The 22,373-nt window shown below is 34.7% G+C and overlaps 1 protein-coding gene across 3 annotated transcripts in view; it reads left to right on the top strand.

Moving 5' to 3' along the window:
- The window catches only part of FUT8 (fucosyltransferase 8), a 70,271-nt gene extending 48,407 nt beyond the window's left edge, over positions 1-21,864 (top strand). For all 3 annotated transcript variants that reach the window (XM_059819533.1, XM_059819531.1, XM_059819532.1), the window contains 4 exons: positions 7,582-7,828; positions 9,077-9,253; positions 16,354-16,504; positions 20,962-21,864. In XM_059819533.1, the coding sequence (XP_059675516.1) occupies positions 7,582-7,828; positions 9,077-9,253; positions 16,354-16,504; positions 20,962-21,279 (893 nt within the window). In that variant the 3' untranslated portion in view covers positions 21,280-21,864. The remainder of the gene's footprint in view (positions 1-7,581; positions 7,829-9,076; positions 9,254-16,353; positions 16,505-20,961) is intronic.
- Positions 21,865-22,373: the final 509 nt, after the last annotated feature.

The raw sequence follows: 22,373 nt of genomic DNA on the forward strand, positions 1-22,373 counted from the left end.
TGAATATCTTGTCTAAACTGGGAGCCCATCTCCACTAGATGCCTGGACAGACAACTCCAAATATTAAGCTCCATTCTCATGACCTGTTGAAAACTTTAAGGTCTCCTACAATATCGTCTTGAGGTTGTCTTGGTTTTTACATACTTATACATGCTTGTTACAGGCTCATACATATGTCCAATTAGCATATGCATGCCAGAGATAACTCCCTGCAGCCGTTAAAGGTTTATTATAAAAGTAAGTTGTTTATCTTCTATTCCAGAAAAGACAACCTAGTATTCAAAGCAAGTATTTGGAAGTATTTTCAGGTATATAGTAATTAACATTAGACTGAAATAGAGAATAAGCTTCAGAGGAATTGTTTCAAATTGAATCCAAAATTAGTTTTTCTTCAATATTGCTATAAAGATCTTTTCTATATGTTTTCCTCAGTTATTTCAGCTATCCTTATGTAAGATCTTACTTCTAAATCATCAACTCTGACTACTGTTTGCATGAATGACTAAACCTGGATAACATGGCAAAAACCCTTTGCATTTATAAAAGTGTATTTGCCTTCGCAAATACAGTTTGTGATGTTTTCTGGTAGCCAGGGAGCTGGAGCTCTTCTTAGACGCGCAGCCCTTTCATATGGGCTGTAGAGATGAAATGGGGCATTGTTTGAAAGCACTTTGAATATATAAAGATAAAAGGAAAAATAAATTACCGGTAAGCTTCTTGATTTCTACTTAGTTTGACAGTCTGCTGAAAATGCCTTCACTAACTGTTATGGGAAGTCAATTTGTGCAATCATACACTTCATCTGTAAACTTTCCAGCTGGCGTGCTGTGTATCTAAACAATTGAGGAAGGGAAAACCGTTACTTTTTAATGTTCTCTCAAAGTGACGTGACAATGGCCATAAAAAAGTTCTAATAAGTGATGAGAAGTTTTCAATAGAGTGAAACAGAAATATAGGTCTTTGTACTGCAGCTCACCTGAGCTTACCAAGAAGGGAATCGAGGCCCTAAAGGCATCAGTAGATGCTAGTGCTTTAGTTTTGTTAGAGACATAGCTCTTTCAAATGCAGAAATCAATACACTCGGTTCATGCTTTCATTAGGTCCCAGAGGGAGAACATTCATTGAAATCTCATTACTTATTAGGACAGTAAGAGCTCTGTTTAACTTTACGTTGTGGTTTTGATTATGGGTAGGATTTTCAAAGGACCAGAATGACATGGGAAAATAAATACTATCAAAAGTCAGTGGAACTTGCGTTACAAAGACACGTTGGTAGTTCAGGAGCTCTGGAAGTTAGGGTTTTTGCTGGAGCAGAAATAAGACTACCATCAAAGTTTTCTTTTTTTGAGGGGAGCTGATAAAGTAGTATCTTTTGGCAGAGAATTATTTTAGCCAAGTTTCTTGAGAGAGCAAAGGTTTTGTCATCATGCTGTACCTTTCTACCTGCTCCTTTTTTTTATCCTTAGTACAAGTTCTGACTATTGGATGAATTTTGGCCAAATTTGACTGAAAGAAATAGGTCTTGTTAAGGTCTCTCAAAAGTCCCCAAAACAGATAGCCTGGGTAGCTGGTGAAGTCAATATTCAGACCTACCAGCAAGTGAGAAGCAGTGACTGACTGATCACAGATGTCACTCTCCAACAGGCAAACTGTACAGAGAGTGGTAAGAGACATGGGAGTATGTGAGGGTAGTTGCAAGAGAGGAGAGGAAAGGATGCAGGAAAAAGCCATGGGAGTGCTGAGTTGAGAAAAGTAATAGAAGACATGTTGGCATGTTTAAAAACATTTTGTTTTATTCCCTCCTGAAGCTATCAAGAATCAGCCTCTTGGGATGACAAATGGGACAACACTACCCATATGGCATATAAAACCTGGGGGGAAAAAAAAAAAAAAAGGACTGTAACTTCAGTTTCTTTAAAACTGAGTTACACCAAGTTCATTCAATACCTGCCTGCCTTAAAAGGTTTGATTAGATAGAGGTTAATTAAAAAAATTAGTAAGTGAAACACTAGTGAGAAAGTAATCAGAAACCAAGTTCAAAAACATTGTATTAAAAATATACAAAACAAAATCTTAGAGAAAAACCACTTAAATGTGCAAGTTATATTTTACATCGACTACTTTAAAAGAAAGATAGGATTCTTTATATGATTTTAATTCCGTTCTATAACTCAACTATGGCATAAAGTCCTTACTAGGTGACTAATAATGTTTGGAAATGTTGTTGTAGGAGATGCAGTCTGGAGCACAGAACAGATGAAAGCATACTTTTTCTTTCTTCTGAACTAGTTGACAATTCATAAATAGCATAACACACCAGAACTTTGCATAGTTTTAATTCTTTATTTTGTCTGCTTTGCAAAGTAAAGCATTAAAATATCATTGAAGTCACCGAACCATGAACCTGGTATCTTTGCAATACATAACAGTAGCCAGCAAGACAATGAGGAGCCTTGTGAGAACTCAGCACAGTCCCTCTCACTATATCCTATAGTAATCTAACAGCATTCCTAGCACTCCGACATATCTTGTGTGATTGAATTTAGAATTGTTCACTCAGTTGGGGTGAGGTTTCAAATTAGCTGTAAGTCTTTCAGGTTGTAGAGCTTAGTTAAGTAGAGCTGTGATTAGTCTATACAAGTTGATATCAGCTTAAATAAGTCTATATTATAAAAACAGAAAAGCAATAAAGCTATTCCATTTTTACTTGACTTTATTCAGTTGTGTTCCTAGCAACACAAACTGAAATTAAACTGAAGTTCTCATGTATGCAACAGGAATGTCCTTAGCACAGTGTTCCCTGGCATACTTTTAAGGACAACTTCTTCAAAGAATACTTTGAAATTAGATGACAAATTTTGAAATAACAGGAGAATGAATAAAGTGCCCAAACAGATTTTCAGTTAACATTAACTAACAGTATTGATTGTTACTTGAAACGAGGTTGACATTTTGCTGTGCAAAGTAATGAACACCCAACAAAGATGCCCATCCAAATGCAGGTCTGAGCCAGTGTTCAGATGGCAGGAAGTAAGGTAAGGTAAAATGACAACATTCCAAAGGTCGTTTTGAGGCAAACCAACATTTTTCACGCTTCAAAGAAGTTGGTATGAAAGATGCAAATAGCAAAAGTCGCTAAATGGGCTTTAAATTAGGAGGACAAAGATTAAATTTGAAAGTAGACAGGCAGTAACGTTATGCCAAATCATGAAAAACTATCTAAGTCCTGTGAGCTATAAAGTAAGCAATTAAGGCACATTGGGATACTGCAGGGAAACTAAGTTATGCTTTATATAACACACACGGCTCATTTAAGTATTTAAAAAGTTATCAGTGGGACTCCTGGAAATTGAAACTGTATTACTGATCTGTTAGTGATGAACATATCCAAAAAATGGTGATAAATAAGAACTAGGTGGTGCACCTGGTGTGGGTCATCTAAATAAAAATAAATTTCTTTACAAGTCCATGATTTTCCTCCAGAGCATGTTGTTAAGATAAAAGAGTGAGTGTTATCAATATTGCAGTACTTTATGACTATTACAAAAACACTCGATCTTTTGATTACTCAGTGAAGGAAAAATGGATTCAGTTGCAGAACTTTGGAGGACAATTATTTAGGTTATCCAAACTGAGAAATAGCACCTGGAATCATATGAAACTTAAGTAAGCTATAAATAGAATTATAGAGGCAAATTTTGGCAACTGTAAAAGCAAAATAAATCACATTGGAAGAAGTAGCTTGAAGTACTGCTGAAATGTAAATGACCTATAACAACTCTAGAGGTATCTTCCAACCTAAGTAATTTTATGATGCTGTGATCAAATGTCAAAGCTGGAGCTGCACTGAGCAGAAAATTGGACCTGATTGACATGATGATACTGTGATTTGGGCTATCAACATGAGAAGAAGATATAAGTGTTACTATGGATTATTACCTTTTATGGCTTATCTGTTATTTAACAAAATACAGCTGGGAAGTGGAAGAACTGTGGTATTTTAAAATTTAGAGAATACATAGCTAAAAACTGAAGAAATGTATGGATGAAAAGATGATTCTTATTTTTAACTCAGCTTCACGATCTTCAGTTGAACAGCTACAATTCATATCCATCAAGAATGCGACTTAGCGTTTTTGTAATGTATGTGCTTGCCTATCAATCTGACTGAGTTTTGGTTATCTACTGTATCAATGATTTTGATTGCAGCTTATTTCTGTGTAAACTAAACCAATATCCTGCTGTCCAAAATTTCCATGAAAGTTTTTTTAAACTACGCCTCTTGAAAATACAACAAGATCATTGCCTATTAGGAATCTTCCAATGAACACTAGGGAAAAAAAAAAAAGTGATCAGTAGGGTAAGAAAGCTGTCACTTGCCTATATGGCTGTTGCAGGGAGTTGTTTAGTCCTTCAGGTTACTAAAGAGTTACTCTTCGCTGTTTTTGTCCATGACAAAAGCAAACAGTTGCTCTAAGTTTTCCTTTTACTGCATCTGCTATCTCATATTTTTTAAAATGAGTGAAAACTAATGGGAAAGGGGTTTTCATTGTTCGGAGTGATAATAAAGGTAATAAAAACTAGAAAGTTGTCAAAAAGTTTCCCAGAATTGTTCACACATCTGTGTGTTTGATTACACAGATGTTCGAATCAGTGATGTTGAATGGCTGTCCTCTATCAGTAGTTGTATGTTTGGATTAAGTAGACTTGCCCACTTCTAATTTGATGTAAACCTTTAACAAAACAGAACATTGTTGAAAATAGTGATGACCGTATTTATGGTTTGATTTTTTTTTTAAATTGGTTTTTTAAAAGCAATTACATGCATTGTCTCAAGAGAACACTGTGTATGTCAAAATTATTTTGGCAACAGTAACTGGCAAAAGTCCCGAAGCGTGAGGGGCTTCTGTAACCATTTCAAAATTTCTAATTATAGTAACAACATGGTCTTTGATCTGTATTTGTGAATATTTCATTTTATGACATTCCATTTGTTACCCATACGTCCAGTGATAGTTCACTTACTGGGTCTCATATTGCATAGTTTTACCAAGTAAGGAACTCTTAATCTTCTCTGTGAAATAACTGTATGATATTTTCAGTTCCTTCTCAAAAAGTAGTTTTCCGTATCTCAAAGTGTGCTCATTAACACTTGACCTAGTAGTTAATTTTGCACAACCAAATTGTTTGTTTTGCCTTAATGAAATACATTTTATTTGTTTCTAATTTTGATTTGCAGCAAGTCTTTTGCAACTTCATTACTATTCAAACAACGTATCACATACAGTTGAAAACTGAAATCTGTTTTTTTTTCCCCTATCATCTTTGGTAGTCTTGTGATTTTGGTATATTTTGATCTAGTTTGCTATATGCTGTGAGCTTTCCTAGTTATTGCTGGCCAATCTCATTTCCTTCAAAACCTTGAGACAGCCCATGGAAATTTTTAGAAGTACACTCTTATCCTTTGAATAGTATGGAACAATGTATGGGGTGCTTTTCAGGCTCAGAATGCCAAGTAGTGGGTCAGACCGCTCAATCAGCTTTATCACTAGCAAGACTTGTTAAATGGCTGTCTTTACACAACAACATATTTTTTCAATGATAGAACGAAATTTAAAAACTTGTCAGTGATACTGTACTTCACAAAAATTCACCTTTTTGTATGCACCTTAGCAGCTCTGCTTTTTCTCCTCAAAAGAATTGCAGCACTAGACTCTTTTCTTTCTTCTCTTGGCTAAGATTGCTATTGCTTTTTTTGCCACCCTGTTCCTTTCCCCATTCTCAATTGAGGGGGAAAGCGTAAAAAGGATGGAACCTCAAGCGTTCTTTCCTACCATTCCAAAGCTAAACATTTCTCGTCTGGACTTCTGACTAATACTTCACATCTGCACCAGATTTAGCACTTCCCTGGCTTCAGGCTGCTTTTCTTTATTGCAGCTTTCTGTAGACATACTGATAAAATATTATCCATCTTATTGTAAGAAAACTTAAATGCTCAGTATTTTTACTAAATTTAAGAACATTTATGAAATCTTTTCCTGTAAGTGTGATATAATAGATAGTAAAAACATGAATTAGCTTCTGAATTAAAAAGTATCATCCATACCTGCAGTACATACTCTATGCGAAATTCTTCTGAAAGACCCCTTTATAGTGGTGTTACACAGCGCAGTGATGAAATATGAACATATAGATACATCTATGAAGACGGATTCTCCAAATCTATTCAAAATTAATTGAAAGTACACCTGATCATAACAAACATTTCTTATTTAAATAACCGTATCTCAGAGAGTTACTGCTGAATTTAGACTAGTTTTGGTAGGCTCACTGGTGTTCATGTAGCATTCTGGCAAGGTATGACTTAATCAGGCAATTGTCGTGTTGCTAGGACTTTGTCACAAATAGACTGAAATGATTTTTAGTGCATGCAGAAGTGCTCTAACCTTAGGGATTTTTAACTGTTCTTAAAATAAGACTCCTTATCGTTGCACTGAATTGATTTTTTCAGCCATTACGTTTACTTAGTCATCAACAGTTATATGAGTTTGATTTGCTTATATTTAAAAGAGTTTTCTTTCCTGGCTGGTGAGGACTAAACAGAGAACTAGCCATCTATGCCAGTAAACACTACAGACAATGAAAATGCTCTTTTGGAGGAAATGAGCACACTAGAAATCTTACCTGAAATGTTCAATGTTTCAAAAATGTATTGCTTTGTATTATGTTTTCATGTATTATAATTTATTTCAATATATGAAAATAGCTGTGAATTATCAGATATGTAGACACTTAGGTTCACGTGATTTGTAAAAACTCCTAAAAAATGTTTAGTGGCTATTGAGCCTTGAATGAAAGGTCCATCTAAAACATCCGTATATTCCACTTTAGTTAGTATTTAAAAGATAACAAAGTCTTAACTGTATGTAAATCACATGCTTGTATAGTGCTTAATCTATTTAATTTGCTACTTATCTTCATAGTTTAAGTTCTTCAAGACAGGAATTGTCTCTCTTTCTGTCCTTTCTCCCATTCTGTCAGTAGAGTAGCTAATTCAATGGTTCTAAAGATGTCTGAAATGCTGAGATTTACTGCAATAGAATGTATTCAAAAGAGCAGCAGGGCTGTATAGTTATTTTTTTTTAACAATTTCTTATGCCTTAAAATATTTCTTTGTTTATTTTTTAAAGAAGTAACTGAATTTTAAGCATTTTAGATAACAAGTCTGTCCAAGTAAGCTTTAGCACAAAGTAATGGTGTAGTTGTATAGAAAAAGGTATGAATATATAAACAGGAACACTTTTTATATTTTACTAACTACCAGCTGCTAAGAATTCAAGGACCTTCAGCTTTGTTCTACTGGAGTGGATTGTTAGATACAGTTCATACCTAAATCTGGTCTAAAACTATGATTTTTATTAATTATTTTAATGCTATTTTGAAAAGTAGAACAAGGGTTAGGTAGTCTTTTTGAAGTTGAAGATACAGTTTAGCTGATATGTTTGGGATGTTACTTGCCAATGGTAAAGCTTATTAATAAAGTAAACTACTTGACTCATCCTAGTATGTATTTTAAAACAGGTGAGGCTAATGATAAGGATGTTCAGGTGGTGGAACTTCCCATTGTTGACAGCTTACACCCACGGCCACCTTACTTACCGTTGGCTATCCCCGAAGACCTGGCCGATAGGCTAATTCGTGTACATGGGGATCCTGCAGTGTGGTGGGTCTCGCAGTTTGTGAAATACTTGATTCGTCCACAGCCTTGGTTAGAAAAAGAAATAGAGGAAGCCACAAGGAAACTTGGTTTCAAACATCCAGTGATCGGGTGGGTATTTAGTTTTCTTTTTAACCGTCTGTGCTTTAATATGTGTATATAGTGATTCCTGTTAAGGACAAATTGTTTTGTGATGGTTATGCAAGAGCCTCAAGCATTTTGTGGGGAGAGGGGGTGCTTTCTAGATGAAGCTATTACTTTTTAACTGTGCATAATACAAGTTGGTTACAAGTACTTCTTCAGCACACTTGCCTACCTATAGTTAGACAGATATATGAAAGGTGGCTCAATAGAAGGTTTTTTTATATGTCCTTCCATATCTAGGAACGTAATACAGAATTTCATTCCTGTAATTGCCTTACAGCTTGTATTCCAGACACTTTTCTGTCTGGGTCTTCTTTTCAAGTGCCTATAGCCTTTACATTTGAGGAAAAAAGGCTAAGCCTACATTTTACACGCCACAATTCGTAACAAATTTTATTGTTGGCTGCACCTGAACATGGTATGTGCCTTTCCCTTTCCTGCTGATGTTTCCACTATTGTCTTAGCAGTAACTATGAATTGGAAAGGTCTGCATGGGGAGATATGGGGAGAAGGAAGGAAAGCACCTATGGGCAATAAAGAGCAGCTTGTGAAAGAAAGGTTTTACTGTCATGTAACGTGAAAAATTTTGCTGCTGCTGTACTAGAGTCTGCAAATATTGCTTCCTTTGCCAGACTTTTCCTTCAGTCCTTAATCTTTCTTTTTGTAGGAGTACACAGTATTTCTGTCCAAATGGTAGTTGGCTTTTGACCATTGAGTCAGTAGGCCACTTCACCACTGGCAGATCTGAAGACTTGTTAGGTTTCAAGCAGATGGGGAAGATGGGTTTTTAATTACTTTCATTCAAACCCTGCATTGTAGTTGGTGTCCCAATATATCCATGATGCAAATATTCCTATTTTGCTTTTGGACTGTATTGATAAAGCCTTATCTAACTACACTGGATAACTTAACCTTCTGCGCAAAAGGAATACCTTGTATGCTATAATTAAATCTCCTTCATTCTTTTCTGTCAGCTACCCTTTGCCTTCCTTGCAAGATTACTGCATTGCTTTCAAGAACAGACTGACAGCTAACTTCACATTGTCAGTGTGTCTCAATGGACATCAATGTTTTTTCATCCTTCCTTGTTTTATGTAGGGATTCAATTTAATAGGCATTCTAAAAGCACAGGCATGAAATTTGAAGTTAAAATTCCAGTTTGTAAAGTATGTATTGTATTTATAAATTGAATTCCTAGTTTCTGCCTTTTTCCAGTGTTCACGTTCGAAGGACAGACAAAGTAGGAACAGAGGCAGCATTTCATCCCATTGAAGAATATATGGTACATGTTGAAGAGCGGTTTGAACTTCTTGCTCGCAGAATGCATGTTGATAAAAAAAGAGTGTATTTGGCTACAGATGACCCTTCATTGTTGCAAGAGGCAAAATCCAAGTAAGATGAATTATGTTTATATTACAGTTTGTTCCTTCTGCTTAGCTTTACAATTTCTGACTATTGTGCACACAAATGTTAGTATCTTTTTTTTTGTTATCATTTATACAGTTAACATTGCATTTCAGCTTCCAGTGATTTAGATTTTTCTCTCAGACATTCTCTTTTTTGGATGATTTTTTTTTTCCCAAGAGTGCTTTTCAAAGCTCAATGTTAAAAATCTAGAAGAGATAAGCAAGATACCTGTGACTATTTAAAAACAAACCAATGCTGTAAAAGGGAAGTAAAAATATAAATAATATATACACTAAACTTCTTATAGAACATACATATTAAAAAGAAACTATTCAGAAATATTGTAAAAACTAGTTTCACCTGTCCAAACAATACCTTTCTGTGAATAGTTGCCAGAGAAATTTTTATAAGCTGGTTGAAAAGGTTCTGATGTCTCTTTCAGGAAGACTTCTATATTGACAACTTAGAAGACTTTCACCCTCCATGTTGAATAATTTTAAAGTTTGTCCTTAAATACATGTGGGATTCTTGATCTGTAATATTGTCTCTGTGCCTTTTTTGCTCTTTGTCCTCTTCTAGCTCTCCAGAACATGGGTGTAACAACCTACCCTAGCTATATCCCAGCCTGTCATAGAAAATATAACTGTGTTCAAACCTGCAAACGCACAGCATGCATCCATTTACTCCTAACATGGCCTGTTTTTTCCTGTAAAAACTCATTGTTAAGTTGCACGTTTTGCAAGGTGTCACTGAGATGGCAAAACCTTCTGCTTAGTAAAAGAAAGCGGATGCATATGGAAGAATAATGTTCCATATTTAACCTGTGTCTTTCTTGGGTTATGGTGTTTATGGCGTATAAACAATTTCACAAATGCTTATTGCCATGACTATGGAAACTTGGATAAGTATTTCAGCTGCACTGAATTTAAGTGCATTCATTACCGAGTACAAGTTAGCATGTTTTCCTTTTGAGTGCTATTTATTTATCTGTCAACTGAATAGCACCTATTTCTGTTTCCAAAATTTTATTTCCCTTGGGCAGAAGAGTAGATATTTCTTCATTTAAGCAAGGCAATTAAGACTTTTTAAAATCAAGGTAACTTAAACATGGCAAATTTTTGAACTTTTTTTATTCTTGGTAGACATGCTTGGAAATATATGTAAGATAACATACTGGATTACAAATTTTCTTTGGTGTATACCTGGTAAGCAGAAAATGTTCTTTTGTACTAGAGGAATTTTCTACAGCATTGCAGATCTGTGTATTTCAATTGTGCTATTTCTATTTTTCTTTCATATCTATAAAGGGCTGCTGTTTAAAATTATGGAGTTTTGAAAAAACTAAATGAACATACACAACTCCAGATGATGGCAATCTATTCCTTCCTTTTTTGTATATGTAGAGACAAGAACAGTAGCAGAAACAATTATGATAACATAACATTTAAAGTGCAAATCTGAACAATGAAAAGACAGGTAATACAAAATTGAGGTTACAATATTTAATTAATTAAGTTGTCCTAAATAACTTTAATTACTATTTGTAACATAACAGAATTCAGTGTTGCTGTAACCATCTTAGTTATGCATTTCTTCTTTATTTGTGTTCAACTTTCAATCCTTAGCGCTGTATACTTTAGCTTTCTGAGTAATAATGAGATGCACTATCTATGTAAACGTATCATCCCAGGTTTTCAGCAGCAACAAAAACTAATAGTAGAATTGTAGAATTGTGATTTGCTCAGTGAAACAATACTGAATTTTATTAAGCATTGAAGTTTCTGTGGCAGTTCAAGGTCCATTCCAAATCATACTTTTATTGAAATATGATAAGATACAGCTCATTAGCACAGCATTTATTTTGTATGTTTTCTTAACAAAAACCATAGAATCTGGAAGTAGTGAAGAATTTTTTTGTGTTGCTGCTGTGTTTTCAGGTCATAGTTTACAGTGAAACATAATTTCCTAAGTCACTTGCACCCAACTGTTGTTTGCAATCAAGTAGATGGCATTTGAAACTTCCTGTGATTTCATAGAAGGCAGGATGGAATTTGATGTTCCAGCATTTAAGGGCCTCTGCAGGCAGGTTAAGATTAGGTGTTGGGAATAAAGAACCTTTTCTTCCTTTTCTTGTGAAGAAAACTACCAATTAGTTTACACCTCTGACAAAAAAGTTCTGGTTATGTTGAACTACCAAGCTTTGATAGAAACAGCTGTCACATTGTACTGCAGTAGCTTACGTTGCATTCATTATTGGGTGCAGTAATATTAGTAAGTACTAGATAGAACATCTCTCTTTACATGAGAGTGGCTGTCAAACAACGTTGACATTTAATAATGAAAATTTAGCCAACATTCACATGAATAGGCATGTTGTTTCTATTAAGAGAAGTATTTCAAACTATTCATAGTCATGAAAACAGAAATGTTTTGACTTAAGTTTCAGAAACTTCCCTTGCAGTCAGATGTCCATGAACTGCAAGTACAGTAGTAAAGACAGTAGAGTCAGTACTAGCAGTTTGTAGAGTGTTTTTGTTTGTTTTGTTTTCCGAAAGAAAGAAGTGATATATTTTCAGAATTAGGATGATATAGAACAACATGATTAGAGAAGGAGCATGGTTGAGAGTTCAACAGCTGTAATGATTATGGGATTAAAGCATTTGACAACTTCTGGTAAGCAGAGGTCGTGGTATTTGTCTTATATAAGTGATATGTTAAGGATAGTGTAAATTGTAAATTCTTTGGCTGATTGAATAATTTTCAAATACAAACTTTTGAATTTCTAGTATATGTATTCCTAGTCTATAATATTATTGACAGCATCGTCTCTCTTTAAGGTAGAGTATTCAAAATAATGCAGCTGAACATGCACATAAGTTCTGAAGAAACCATATTTAATACCTTTCTGGTTTATATATGAATCAGTTTAGGTCTCTTTCTCATGTGTATGAGCACTAAAATTGAACAAATTGCATTCTTCCTTTCAGGACGTTTAACTGTAATTCATCTGTATTTTGCTTTTTCATTTTTTTGCCATAATCTGTCTCCCTCATGAGTTTTTTTTCAACACTTATGAATGCTTTTCTCCCCACCCTATTTTACTGTTTATTTACTTCCACAATAGCAAGTTAATGTCTTTTTTCCCTGTGTACTATGTGTAGTTTAGCTGTTGCAACCCCCCGAGTCATAGTACGCCTAATATATAGAATTCAGTAGTGCTTCAAAGTTCTTGACTCTGATGAACAGCTCATACATTTTCCAATTCTTTTTAGAGCACGACCTGAACAAACACATTATTTCTTACTCCATCTGTTTGCACTCACGCTCAGACTCTTCTTTCAGAGGGAAGAAAACTTGCATTGCCTGTTTTGGACACTTCTCCAGTCCTAGCAAATTGAGAACAGGAGCCTGGGACTTGCCTTGGTTTTGCACCCGCTGCACAGCGTAGTGATAAGCTATAGTTACACAGCTAGTTGATCAGCTTCTGAAAGCAATTGGAACTTCAGATAGTCTCATAACTGTGCCTGGTTTGTATCCTTATCTGAGGCTGGTAGGTGCAAGAAGGAAAGATTTTAAACTCTCTCTTCCCTGCCTTCTTCTGATTTCTTCTTTACCCTTTCTCCTAGGGGAAAAAAATAATCCTTCCTGGCCTGTATAAAGGTTTCAAGAATCTATTAGGTAGCTTTAGAAGAATAAGATTATGTGGAGGAGATATACTACATATATGTATAAGATATATATAACAGCATTATGCCAGTTTCCATTCTTTGGTCTCATCTTCAGTCTGGTCCTTTCTTGTTACAGAGAAGAGAATGTGTGGGTAATTTCTTTGGAAAGCTAGGAGGGGTCCTACAAAATACTGTATTTAGGTGATTCTGTCAGTAAGAATATGACATCTTATTATTTATTATTAATTTACCACATATTCAGGAATCCTGGTAATAGGATCGTGCCTGAGTTCTGCTTAAAAAGAGAAAAAATTCCCCAAAAGCTTACAATGTAAGTATTACATTAGTCGTCATATAAATACAGATGGAAAAGGGAATAGAAGGAAGCAAGAACTAACTATAGAGCTTTAGAAGTTTCATTTCCTTTATTCTTTGTAGTCATTGTGGTAGGAACAGTTTTAAATAGAATCTAAAGCACTATAGTGAGTGGGAAGGAGGATTAAACCTCACCTGATGTAGGAAGTCAGTGGGCCACACGGCAAAGCTTGAGAGGAGTATAGGCTTGGCCTTTTACTGTATTTTTCCTTATGCTCTGCTTTCAGCCTGTATTGGAGACAGGATGGTGGACTAGAAGATTCTTTGGTCACACTGAGTATGGTTGCTATTATAGTCACATTTTAGGGTTTTTAAAAGAAACCTCTTTTCCCAAGCATGAATATAGCATTGTGGGGGGGGACAACATGAAAGTGCTTGTTTGAAAACGTAAACATGTGAGTAGATGAATGCTAAGCTTGGATCACTGGTTTGAAGAAATGGGTTCTAAAACTGTTGGTTAGGTGAATTGGGATCAACTTTACAAAATGGAGTTGAAGACCAGATGTAAAAGCATCTGAAAGACTATTTCCAGAATAAAGGGAGGAAGGAGAAAATTTTAAATGTATTAATAAGAAGACATGTAAATAATTTTGATTTTTTTTTTTTAAAGCAGGGCCAATATGACATTTTTTTCTGGTGTGCTTCATTTGGTATGCTATTAGACTGATCTTTTGCTAGTAAGAAATCAGATTCTTCAAGAAAGGTTCTTTTGTCTTTACTCAGCATGTGGATTCTGATTTTTGAAGTCTGAAGGAATTGATTAATTTTAGCAGTATTCCTGATGCTAAGAACTTGCAAAGGGGTGCGCAAATATCTTTACTATGTTCACTGTCCCTAGAAATTACCTCTTCGTTAAATGTTCTTCATGTTGCTCTCCTCAGAGTTGTGTCACTGAAGTAACACTGATGCCCATCTCTGTTCGTCAGATAGTTTTCCAGTAGAGTATGACGTATTTCCGTTTGGTCTGTTCTTTTTTTCCTTTTAAAAAAATGCTAATATGATTCACATGGTGGAAACAGAAATGGAATATATCACAAATATTGTGCTGTCATCTATTGTATTTTGAGATCTGGTTAAATATTGACAAAAAATGTTAGACGAGAAGATAAGAAAGAAAATGATCATTGTGATGGAGTTCATCTTGAAAAAACTATTTCTTGAGCCATATGCTTCTATAACTTCTCAAAGAGGTCTTATCAGGTATTCCAAATGAATAATATTTCCACCTTCTCCTTTTTTTTTTTTTTGTCTTGTTTTTAATGTAACATGAGCTTCTCCTGACATTCCTGATCAGATGCACCCTTTAAAGTTGTCATGCTATCTCTGGGAAATTTACCATACATACATTATTTTTTTGTTAGAGCAGGTGTTCCTCTTGGGAACATAAAATTCTATTAAAATCACTATGCAGATAAATTAAAAATCTTTGTCAAACGTGGAAGTTTTGCATACCAATTTTTGATTCACTCTTGAGATAAATTTCCTGATTTGGTAGTCACGGCTGGTGAATGTTAGATGGAAAAGCCTGCTATATTTGCCCATTTCACTTTTGAAAAGAGTTTTCCCATAGTTTTAACATTAAAATGGAATAAATTAGGCGTCTTCTTACATGAGGTTGTCATAATCGTGTCTACCATGTGTCCAGAGTGTATGCACATGCTGCATTGTTGTATTCAAGTGCGTGCTAATTTCAGTGACTTTCCAAAAACATGGGAGTGTAAACCTTATTTTGAGCAATGGTCACCACAGGACTGTCAGGCTTTGAAGCATCTAGTTACACGTTGAAGTTATTGTTACTCCAGCATTATGGCCTGCTCTATATTCCGATTTTCTTTATTAAACAGTATAAGAATGATTCGTTCTTACAAATGTAATATTAGCTGCCTTACTATCTTATGTAATATATTGCTTTATAATTGCTATGAAGTTGTAAATTTAAAAAATAGATTTTATTTATTTAAATTATTTTATAATTAGCCCTGTAGTTGAAATTTTGTAGTTGGCAGGTTAGTCGCATGAGTTGCACTTCACGATTGGAATATAATTATTGTGTAACAGCAATGTAATTATCATCTTTGTTATATCTACCTGGAATATTTCGTATAAAACTTATTTTTGCTAGGAGGCTAACTGAAAATTTAATTAATTTGTGCTATTTTTCGCAGTTTGTTTCACATTTCAGTTCCCCAGTAAAGGGGTACAAATGTTTTGAGAAAGACCATTCTTTTTTCAACATTTTTAAAACGGTTTTTTTTTTCTTTCAAAGTCATTGTTACATGTTAAAAAAACTTTTATTTTTAAAATAATATTTACATGTTAAAAAACTTTTATTTTTAAAATAATATAGACAAAGGTTTTATATGTTAAATAAAAATACTTTGACTTAAAGTATTACTATTTTGTTTATGGTATGTCAAGAAAGGTGTACTGACATGAAATTTTACTTTTCTTTTATTTCCTTTTGAACAGTAAATTGCAAAATTTGTTCTCCACATGGCCTCAATAACTGTTGAAGACTTTTTAATTTTTTTTGTTAGTTTCGATTTGTTTAATTAATATGTCCCTTTTACAGGTGACTGATTTTCTTGCTCAGTGTCATAATCAGTATCTATTAGAGAGTATGGTAATAAAACAAATGTCGTCTAGTAAAGACACAATCCCATATTCTGTTTAGTAGTAGAGAAAGCAAAGTGATCTGAGTATATTTAATCTAAAATCAGTAGCATTACCAGAATGTGGCATACGCTTCCTGATATTTTTTTCACTTCTTTTACAGTGTAAGATCTCAGACAGACTTACAGCATCTTTTTATTTAATTTTCTTTTTTTCTGGATAAAGAGAGGGCATGCTTTGGAGGTAGCAGTAACATTCTAGAGTGTTCAGCAAAATTATAATTCATTCCCTGTAATGCAGAGACTCATTTAAAACAAATTAACAACCTTATCTTGCAGAAAAGATGATACTTCTTGGGGGGAAAAAAAAAAATTAAAAAAAAAAAATAGTATAAGTCTTTGCTGTTAACAGTGTATTTTATTTTCACAGGTATCCAAATTACGAATTTATCAGTGATAACTCCATATCCTGGTCAGCAGGACTTCACAACCGATACACTGAAAACTCCCTAAGAGGTGTTATTCTGGATATTCACTTTTTGTCTCAGGCAGACTTCCTGGTCTGTACATTTTCGTCCCAGGTAAACTGCAATACAAATACAATATAGAGTATATGTACCAGTTCTAAATCTTAGTTTTCTTCGTGATTCTTTTATCATATTCTCAGTGCTCTCATTAAAATTTCAGGGAAGAATTACAGGCTTGGTATGCTATGTGAACATTTAGAGGACTGTAAGCACTGGTTGATTACTTCTCTTCAATTGAAGTTATTAGCTTAATTAAGACATTTGAAATAAGCAAGAAATAATATTAAACATGTTTAAGAGTTCCTTGTTTTGCATAAAGTTAACGTATAACTTGTATGCATCCATGTCTATGTAGCTTAGTTAAGGCACTTAAAATAAGTAAAAATAATTTTAAACACATTTAACACTTAATTTTGCATAAAGTTAATATATAACTTGTGTCCATCCATTTTTACACATCATTGCACTCTACTACAGTTCAAGCATGTCTGCTGTTGCCTTAGTTGATAGTGGGAATGGAAAGGAATGAAGAAAGCAGACATTTAATTTCTCTTCAGTCGATTACATTTCTAGCAAGCCAGTGGCAGCACTATAAACGTGAATTCTAACCACTGTAATCCATAGAGACTTCTTGTTGCAGATAATTATATGCTACAAGCTTCCTCTCTTCAGTGGTCTGATGAAACAGGTTGGAGTCCATTAGAAAACTGAATCATATAATTGTCATTGTTGGCATTTTCTTCTTTATTATGTCATATTGTATATTAATTTCATATATCATGAAAAGCTGTTTTAAAAAGCTGTTTTAAGACTAAAAAAGATCAGAAAGCAGTATTTTGTGACTGATATGCTGATGCACCTAATTCAAGTATGGCAAAATATGATTGAAATCAAGCAGAGTGAATGTGTTTTACCTACTGTTGTCATGTGTGCTCTTAGGTGACACTCCTGGTTAGGAAAGCATCCAACTATAGATGGCAATAGGTTATGATCACACGTGATTGTACTGTTACATGGAAGTGGACACAAAACTGAAAGTTAAAATTCACTTCAAAAAGAAATGTTTTCCGCAGCCTCAAATGTAAATTGTTTTCTGCACTGTAATGACAATTAGATTGGTAACAAGCATAATATTAATACTAATATATGATCAATACAGTGATATATTGACCTTGACAGCCAGAATTCTTAATAACATTACCATGGCAAGAAGACAGCAAAACCAGAAAAAGTATAGAAAAGCCTCTTACCCCTCAATCATGCTTGTGGATACATTTTTTTTCACTGTTCACCAAACCCTGTGAAGAAAATGACATTTTATAGCATATTTAGAAGGTTATTAATATAGGCTACTTCAGACCAAGACATGAATAAACTCCAAAGTAAGAAGTAAGAAAAGCTTTGTGAGGAGCCATCCGCTTTTATAATAATGTTTGATTCAGCTGAAGTAGGTCCACTGAATGCATATCACAGTGAAAGAGGTGATCATCAGCCAAGACCTAGGGCTGTATGTCTTAAATGCCACACGTGCGTTGGTGTCGAGACAGTTCATATTCTGAAGGAAGAATTATGTGGTCTTGGATAAAAACTGAATAAGAAATCTATAACATTTTCTGCTATTATTACATTCAGGCAGCTGTGTTAAAAGTGGTAAATGTTTGCTTTAAATAAAACACTGGGTATAACCATAGAAGGAAGATGTTTAAATATAGGTACAGATGGCTTGGACAGAATATATTGTAATTGAATTGTAAGCGTTGGAGTCATTTCAAGAGAAGAATATATGTTAGAATACATTGACGTAGTTAAGGTGATACAGGTTGATGGGGACCTATGGAGGTCGTCTGGTCCAGCCCCTTTTGAGGGTACCTTTGAGGTACACCGTATCTTTGAGTTCAAGTCTTGTTCTGCATCTCCCTGCATTTGACAAAAGACGTTTGCTGGATGACATATTTAGTTTTCCAGAGTTGCAGAAAATTCTCCTGAAGTCTAGGAAATCCTGTATTAGACTGTTACTCTCAACAGCTGGGACCATGACTTTCATCCAACCAGCTACTTCATTTATTCTGGGCGATTTCTTGTGCTTTAATAGTTCCAGCTCCTCAAAAATCATTTACCACCAGTTTTGCTGGTTATGCAACAATGTGGATCTCTACAGTATTTTCACATATTGGACTTCTCTGAGGTCAGTTGCAAGATTTCCCACTGTTCAGAAAGTTTTCTCTTTTATGGATTTAAAATTTGGTCCTCTGATAGGTGACATTTGAACTACTATCCCTGTCCTTCCATCAATGAAATAAACAGTTTGGTAGTTACTTTGGCATTGAAGGTTAGCAAAATCAGGCTGTTAATGTCCATCTCTTGTCCAATCTGCATGAAGATAAAGTAAGGATAAGAATGCAGTCGTCTTATTTCCAGTGTGATTTTGGACTTTGACATTAATCACTTGTATGCTGACTTTTTTCCATTTTATTTTCCTTGCCAAAAAGAGTAAAAACTTCATTACAGGAGTATTAAGTGAAAATTACAGTGTATGTGAATAGAATCAGGCGCTTTAGGAAGATCCCTATATTAATTCTTATTTATGCTACCAAAACTAAATGAATACTGATCTAAGCTGAAGAATAGATAGTTCATTAAAATACCGTTGTTAAATAAATTAGACCCATCAGGTGATGTGGAGTTAAGGGAAACTACCTACCTTGGCACTGTATTTCAGCAACATCGCATTAATTGAGACATACAAAAGCCACATGGTAGTTACACAAATCATAACAGAGTAGCAGAATTAAGATTGCACAATAAAATAAAGAGCTTTTTTTGTCTCTTTGGTATTCATTTAGATGAAATCGTAGCTCCCTCTGCCTGATGTATTTTTCTTCATAATCTGACTTCCTTTCAGGACTTACTAGTCTTCGTATTTTGCATTGTACATGTAAGTATGCAGGCTGCAAAACAAGTGAACCTATGAATAAAAAATGGGAGGCTGGCTTTAACTATAATTCTGCACATGGATTCTTTGCGTACTGCCCTCAACAGCTTACAGTTTAGTTACCCAGGTTTGGTACTACGAAGGAAACAATTGCTGAGAGGACATGTCGTATGTTTTATGTCAGGTATGCAGGACACTTAACACTCACTAAGAAGTATTTCTTTGGAAAGGATTTAAAAACTTTTACAGAGTGTGTGTATCCTCCTCCTGGAGCGCACACACATGCAGAGAACAAAACATCAAAACCAGAAGCTACAAAATAAATAACCTTACCAATGTATGGGTAATCAAATTTGTTTCTATATTATGGGGTATAACAAATACTTTGAAATAATTAACTTCAGCCTGATCTTCTGAAAGCTACATCTGAAAAGTTATTTCAAAGATGGGATGGAGAGGGATAAAAGGAAATCTATTACATTTTTAAAGCAAAGGCCTCTCTCAAAAAAGCTAGGAAAGTACAAATATGTCTAGCTTGACTGATCAAAGTTCTATTCACTGCATCTTCAGAGGGAGAAAAGAAAAGTAAAATGAAGCTTTACTATATTTACATATACCGAAAATTATGTAAAAGCTCAAATGTTTCTTCATATTGAAGACGTCTGCTGTATTGTTAGTTTATCAAGCTTGATCAGGCTTATGCAAAATTGGAGAGAGATACAGTAATGCAGATTAGAAGTCAGAAAGGTCACAGTGGCCAAATCAGATACCTGACCGAGAAGAGCTTTCTAGCCAGTTGTTGGAAAGAGCTTTGTTAATATAGTGGCAGCCTTTTGTGTTTCTGGCAGCTCTGAAAGATACAACACGATTCTGATGTGGGGACCTGTTTTCAGTCTGGAGAAAATTCCCTTCATAAAATGTGATACAATGACACTTCAAAATGTATCTTTCTCCTCACCAACATCATTATGGTCTTGCTGGAATTCAGTTTCATTTAGTTGTCTTCCAAGTTGCCAGCAGTTATAATTCTACCACTGTTCTAATATTAACAGTATTTTAAAGCCTTGGACTTCTGGAAGTGCTTGGTTGTGAAAATTGGAGCTTCCTTTAGAAAAGTAAATGTAAAGCCTCATTATTGCAGAATAAATTTTGAAAATGTAAGTTCTAAAGTTTCAAAGGGAAGTAAAATACAGTTTTTATTAGTAGTAGAAAAGGAAAACAAAATTGGTTTTGTATTTGATTGGCTATGTATCACTCATTTTAAAAAGCAGGATGGCAAGTGTTCATATAGATGTTTTCAATTTTTACTGAAATGTGGACTGTTCTAATTATTTATTTGCCAAATCTGATCACCAGAGTACTAATTAAAATGCTGCAAAATTGTATGCTTCTTGTAGTAAATGGGGGGGGGGGGGGGGGGTGGTTGTTTGGTTTTTTGTTTGTTTTTGTTTTTTGACCTGGACATCCCAAAACTTGATCCCCTTGTGCAATGTAATTGTTACACATTGGCTGCTGACTTCTGTGGTATATTGCAGGCACACACAGTATTTATGACTTCTCTTCTGTTCTTATTTCTAAGGTTTGTCGAGTTGCCTATGAAATTATGCAGACTTTGCATCCAGATGCTTCGGCGTATTTCCATTCCTTGGATGATATCTACTACTTTGGGGGACAGAATGCCCACAACCAGATTGCTATTTATGCTCATCATCCACGAACTGCTGATGAAATTCCTATGGAACCTGGAGATATAATTGGAGTAGCTGGAAACCACTGGGATGGTTATTCAAAAGGCATCAATAGGAAATTAGGAAGAACAGGCCTGTACCCGTCCTATAAAGTTAAGGAGAAAATTGAGACAGTCAAGTATCCTACATACCCAGAGGCTGACAAGTAGATTAAAAGGAAGACATTTGGCAGTAATTCTCAATTTTGATTGGTTCGAACCAGTCAACACACTAACTAATGGTTTATATGGGATTTGAATTTGCATTTTAACATGGAGTTAAAATCAAAGCCTTTAGCAATGAAACTGGATAAGAAGCTGAGGACAAATGGATGGGCTGTTATCTGAACTTACTCTTAAACATTTTTTGTTATATGCAGTCTCACACATGCACACACAAAGCCACATACAACAGGAAAACTGTTGTTTTATACTTTTTGTCTCTTTTCAGGATTTGTCCCAGTCATTAGTCTTACGTGAGCTTTGGGCTCTTTTCTCTGCCATTAATTGACAATAATGTTCAGACTTATAACACTGCCACATTGTGTAATTTGAGTGACATGAACATATTTTGTATGTGCAAAATTTAAAACATGGTGCCTATATTTGAAAAATTTGTGACCTTTTTAGAAGAGCCATGCCTATTTCACAATGGGCAAGAGTCAATCGTCAACTGGTGTTACCGTGACCACTGAACTTGCTTCAAACAACAGATACAGATTTCAGACTAGATTTCTTTACAAGTTTATTTTTAGCATTCCATTGATGACTTCTCATCATTAATAAAATAAAAGATACATCCAACAATAAAATAGTCACTGTCTGTTAGGAACTTTTGTAAAACAATGCCATGAACAGATTCTTTAGTACTGATAATGTTTCTGGACATTGCCTTTGATTAAAAAACAACAAAACAAACCGCAAAGCCCTCAAAGGAGAAAGTAGCTGGAGTTTCATTGAATTTTTAAACAGTCATTATGTAGTACAACAACTGCTAGTGGCACAGTGTTTCTCAGTTCTGTGGACAGTGGGTTTCAGCAGGATGACTTCAGTGGCTCGATTTCTTACATTTAGTCTCTAGCACTGTTCTTCTACCTTCTGTGTTTCTCTTCCAAAAATATTTTTTTTAGGGTATTGTAGATGGCCATTTATCATTTTGGCACTGAATGTAGTTGCTTTTAAGTAAAATACTTCAGGTTATCCTATTTATAGAACCCATCAATCTAGAGTACTCTAAAAAAATAAAATCTATCCATTTACCCCAA

The sequence above is a fragment of the Gavia stellata genome, chromosome 7 (genome assembly GCF_030936135.1).
Source record: "Gavia stellata isolate bGavSte3 chromosome 7, bGavSte3.hap2, whole genome shotgun sequence".
In the NCBI taxonomy this organism is placed as follows: Eukaryota; Metazoa; Chordata; class Aves; order Gaviiformes; family Gaviidae; genus Gavia; species Gavia stellata.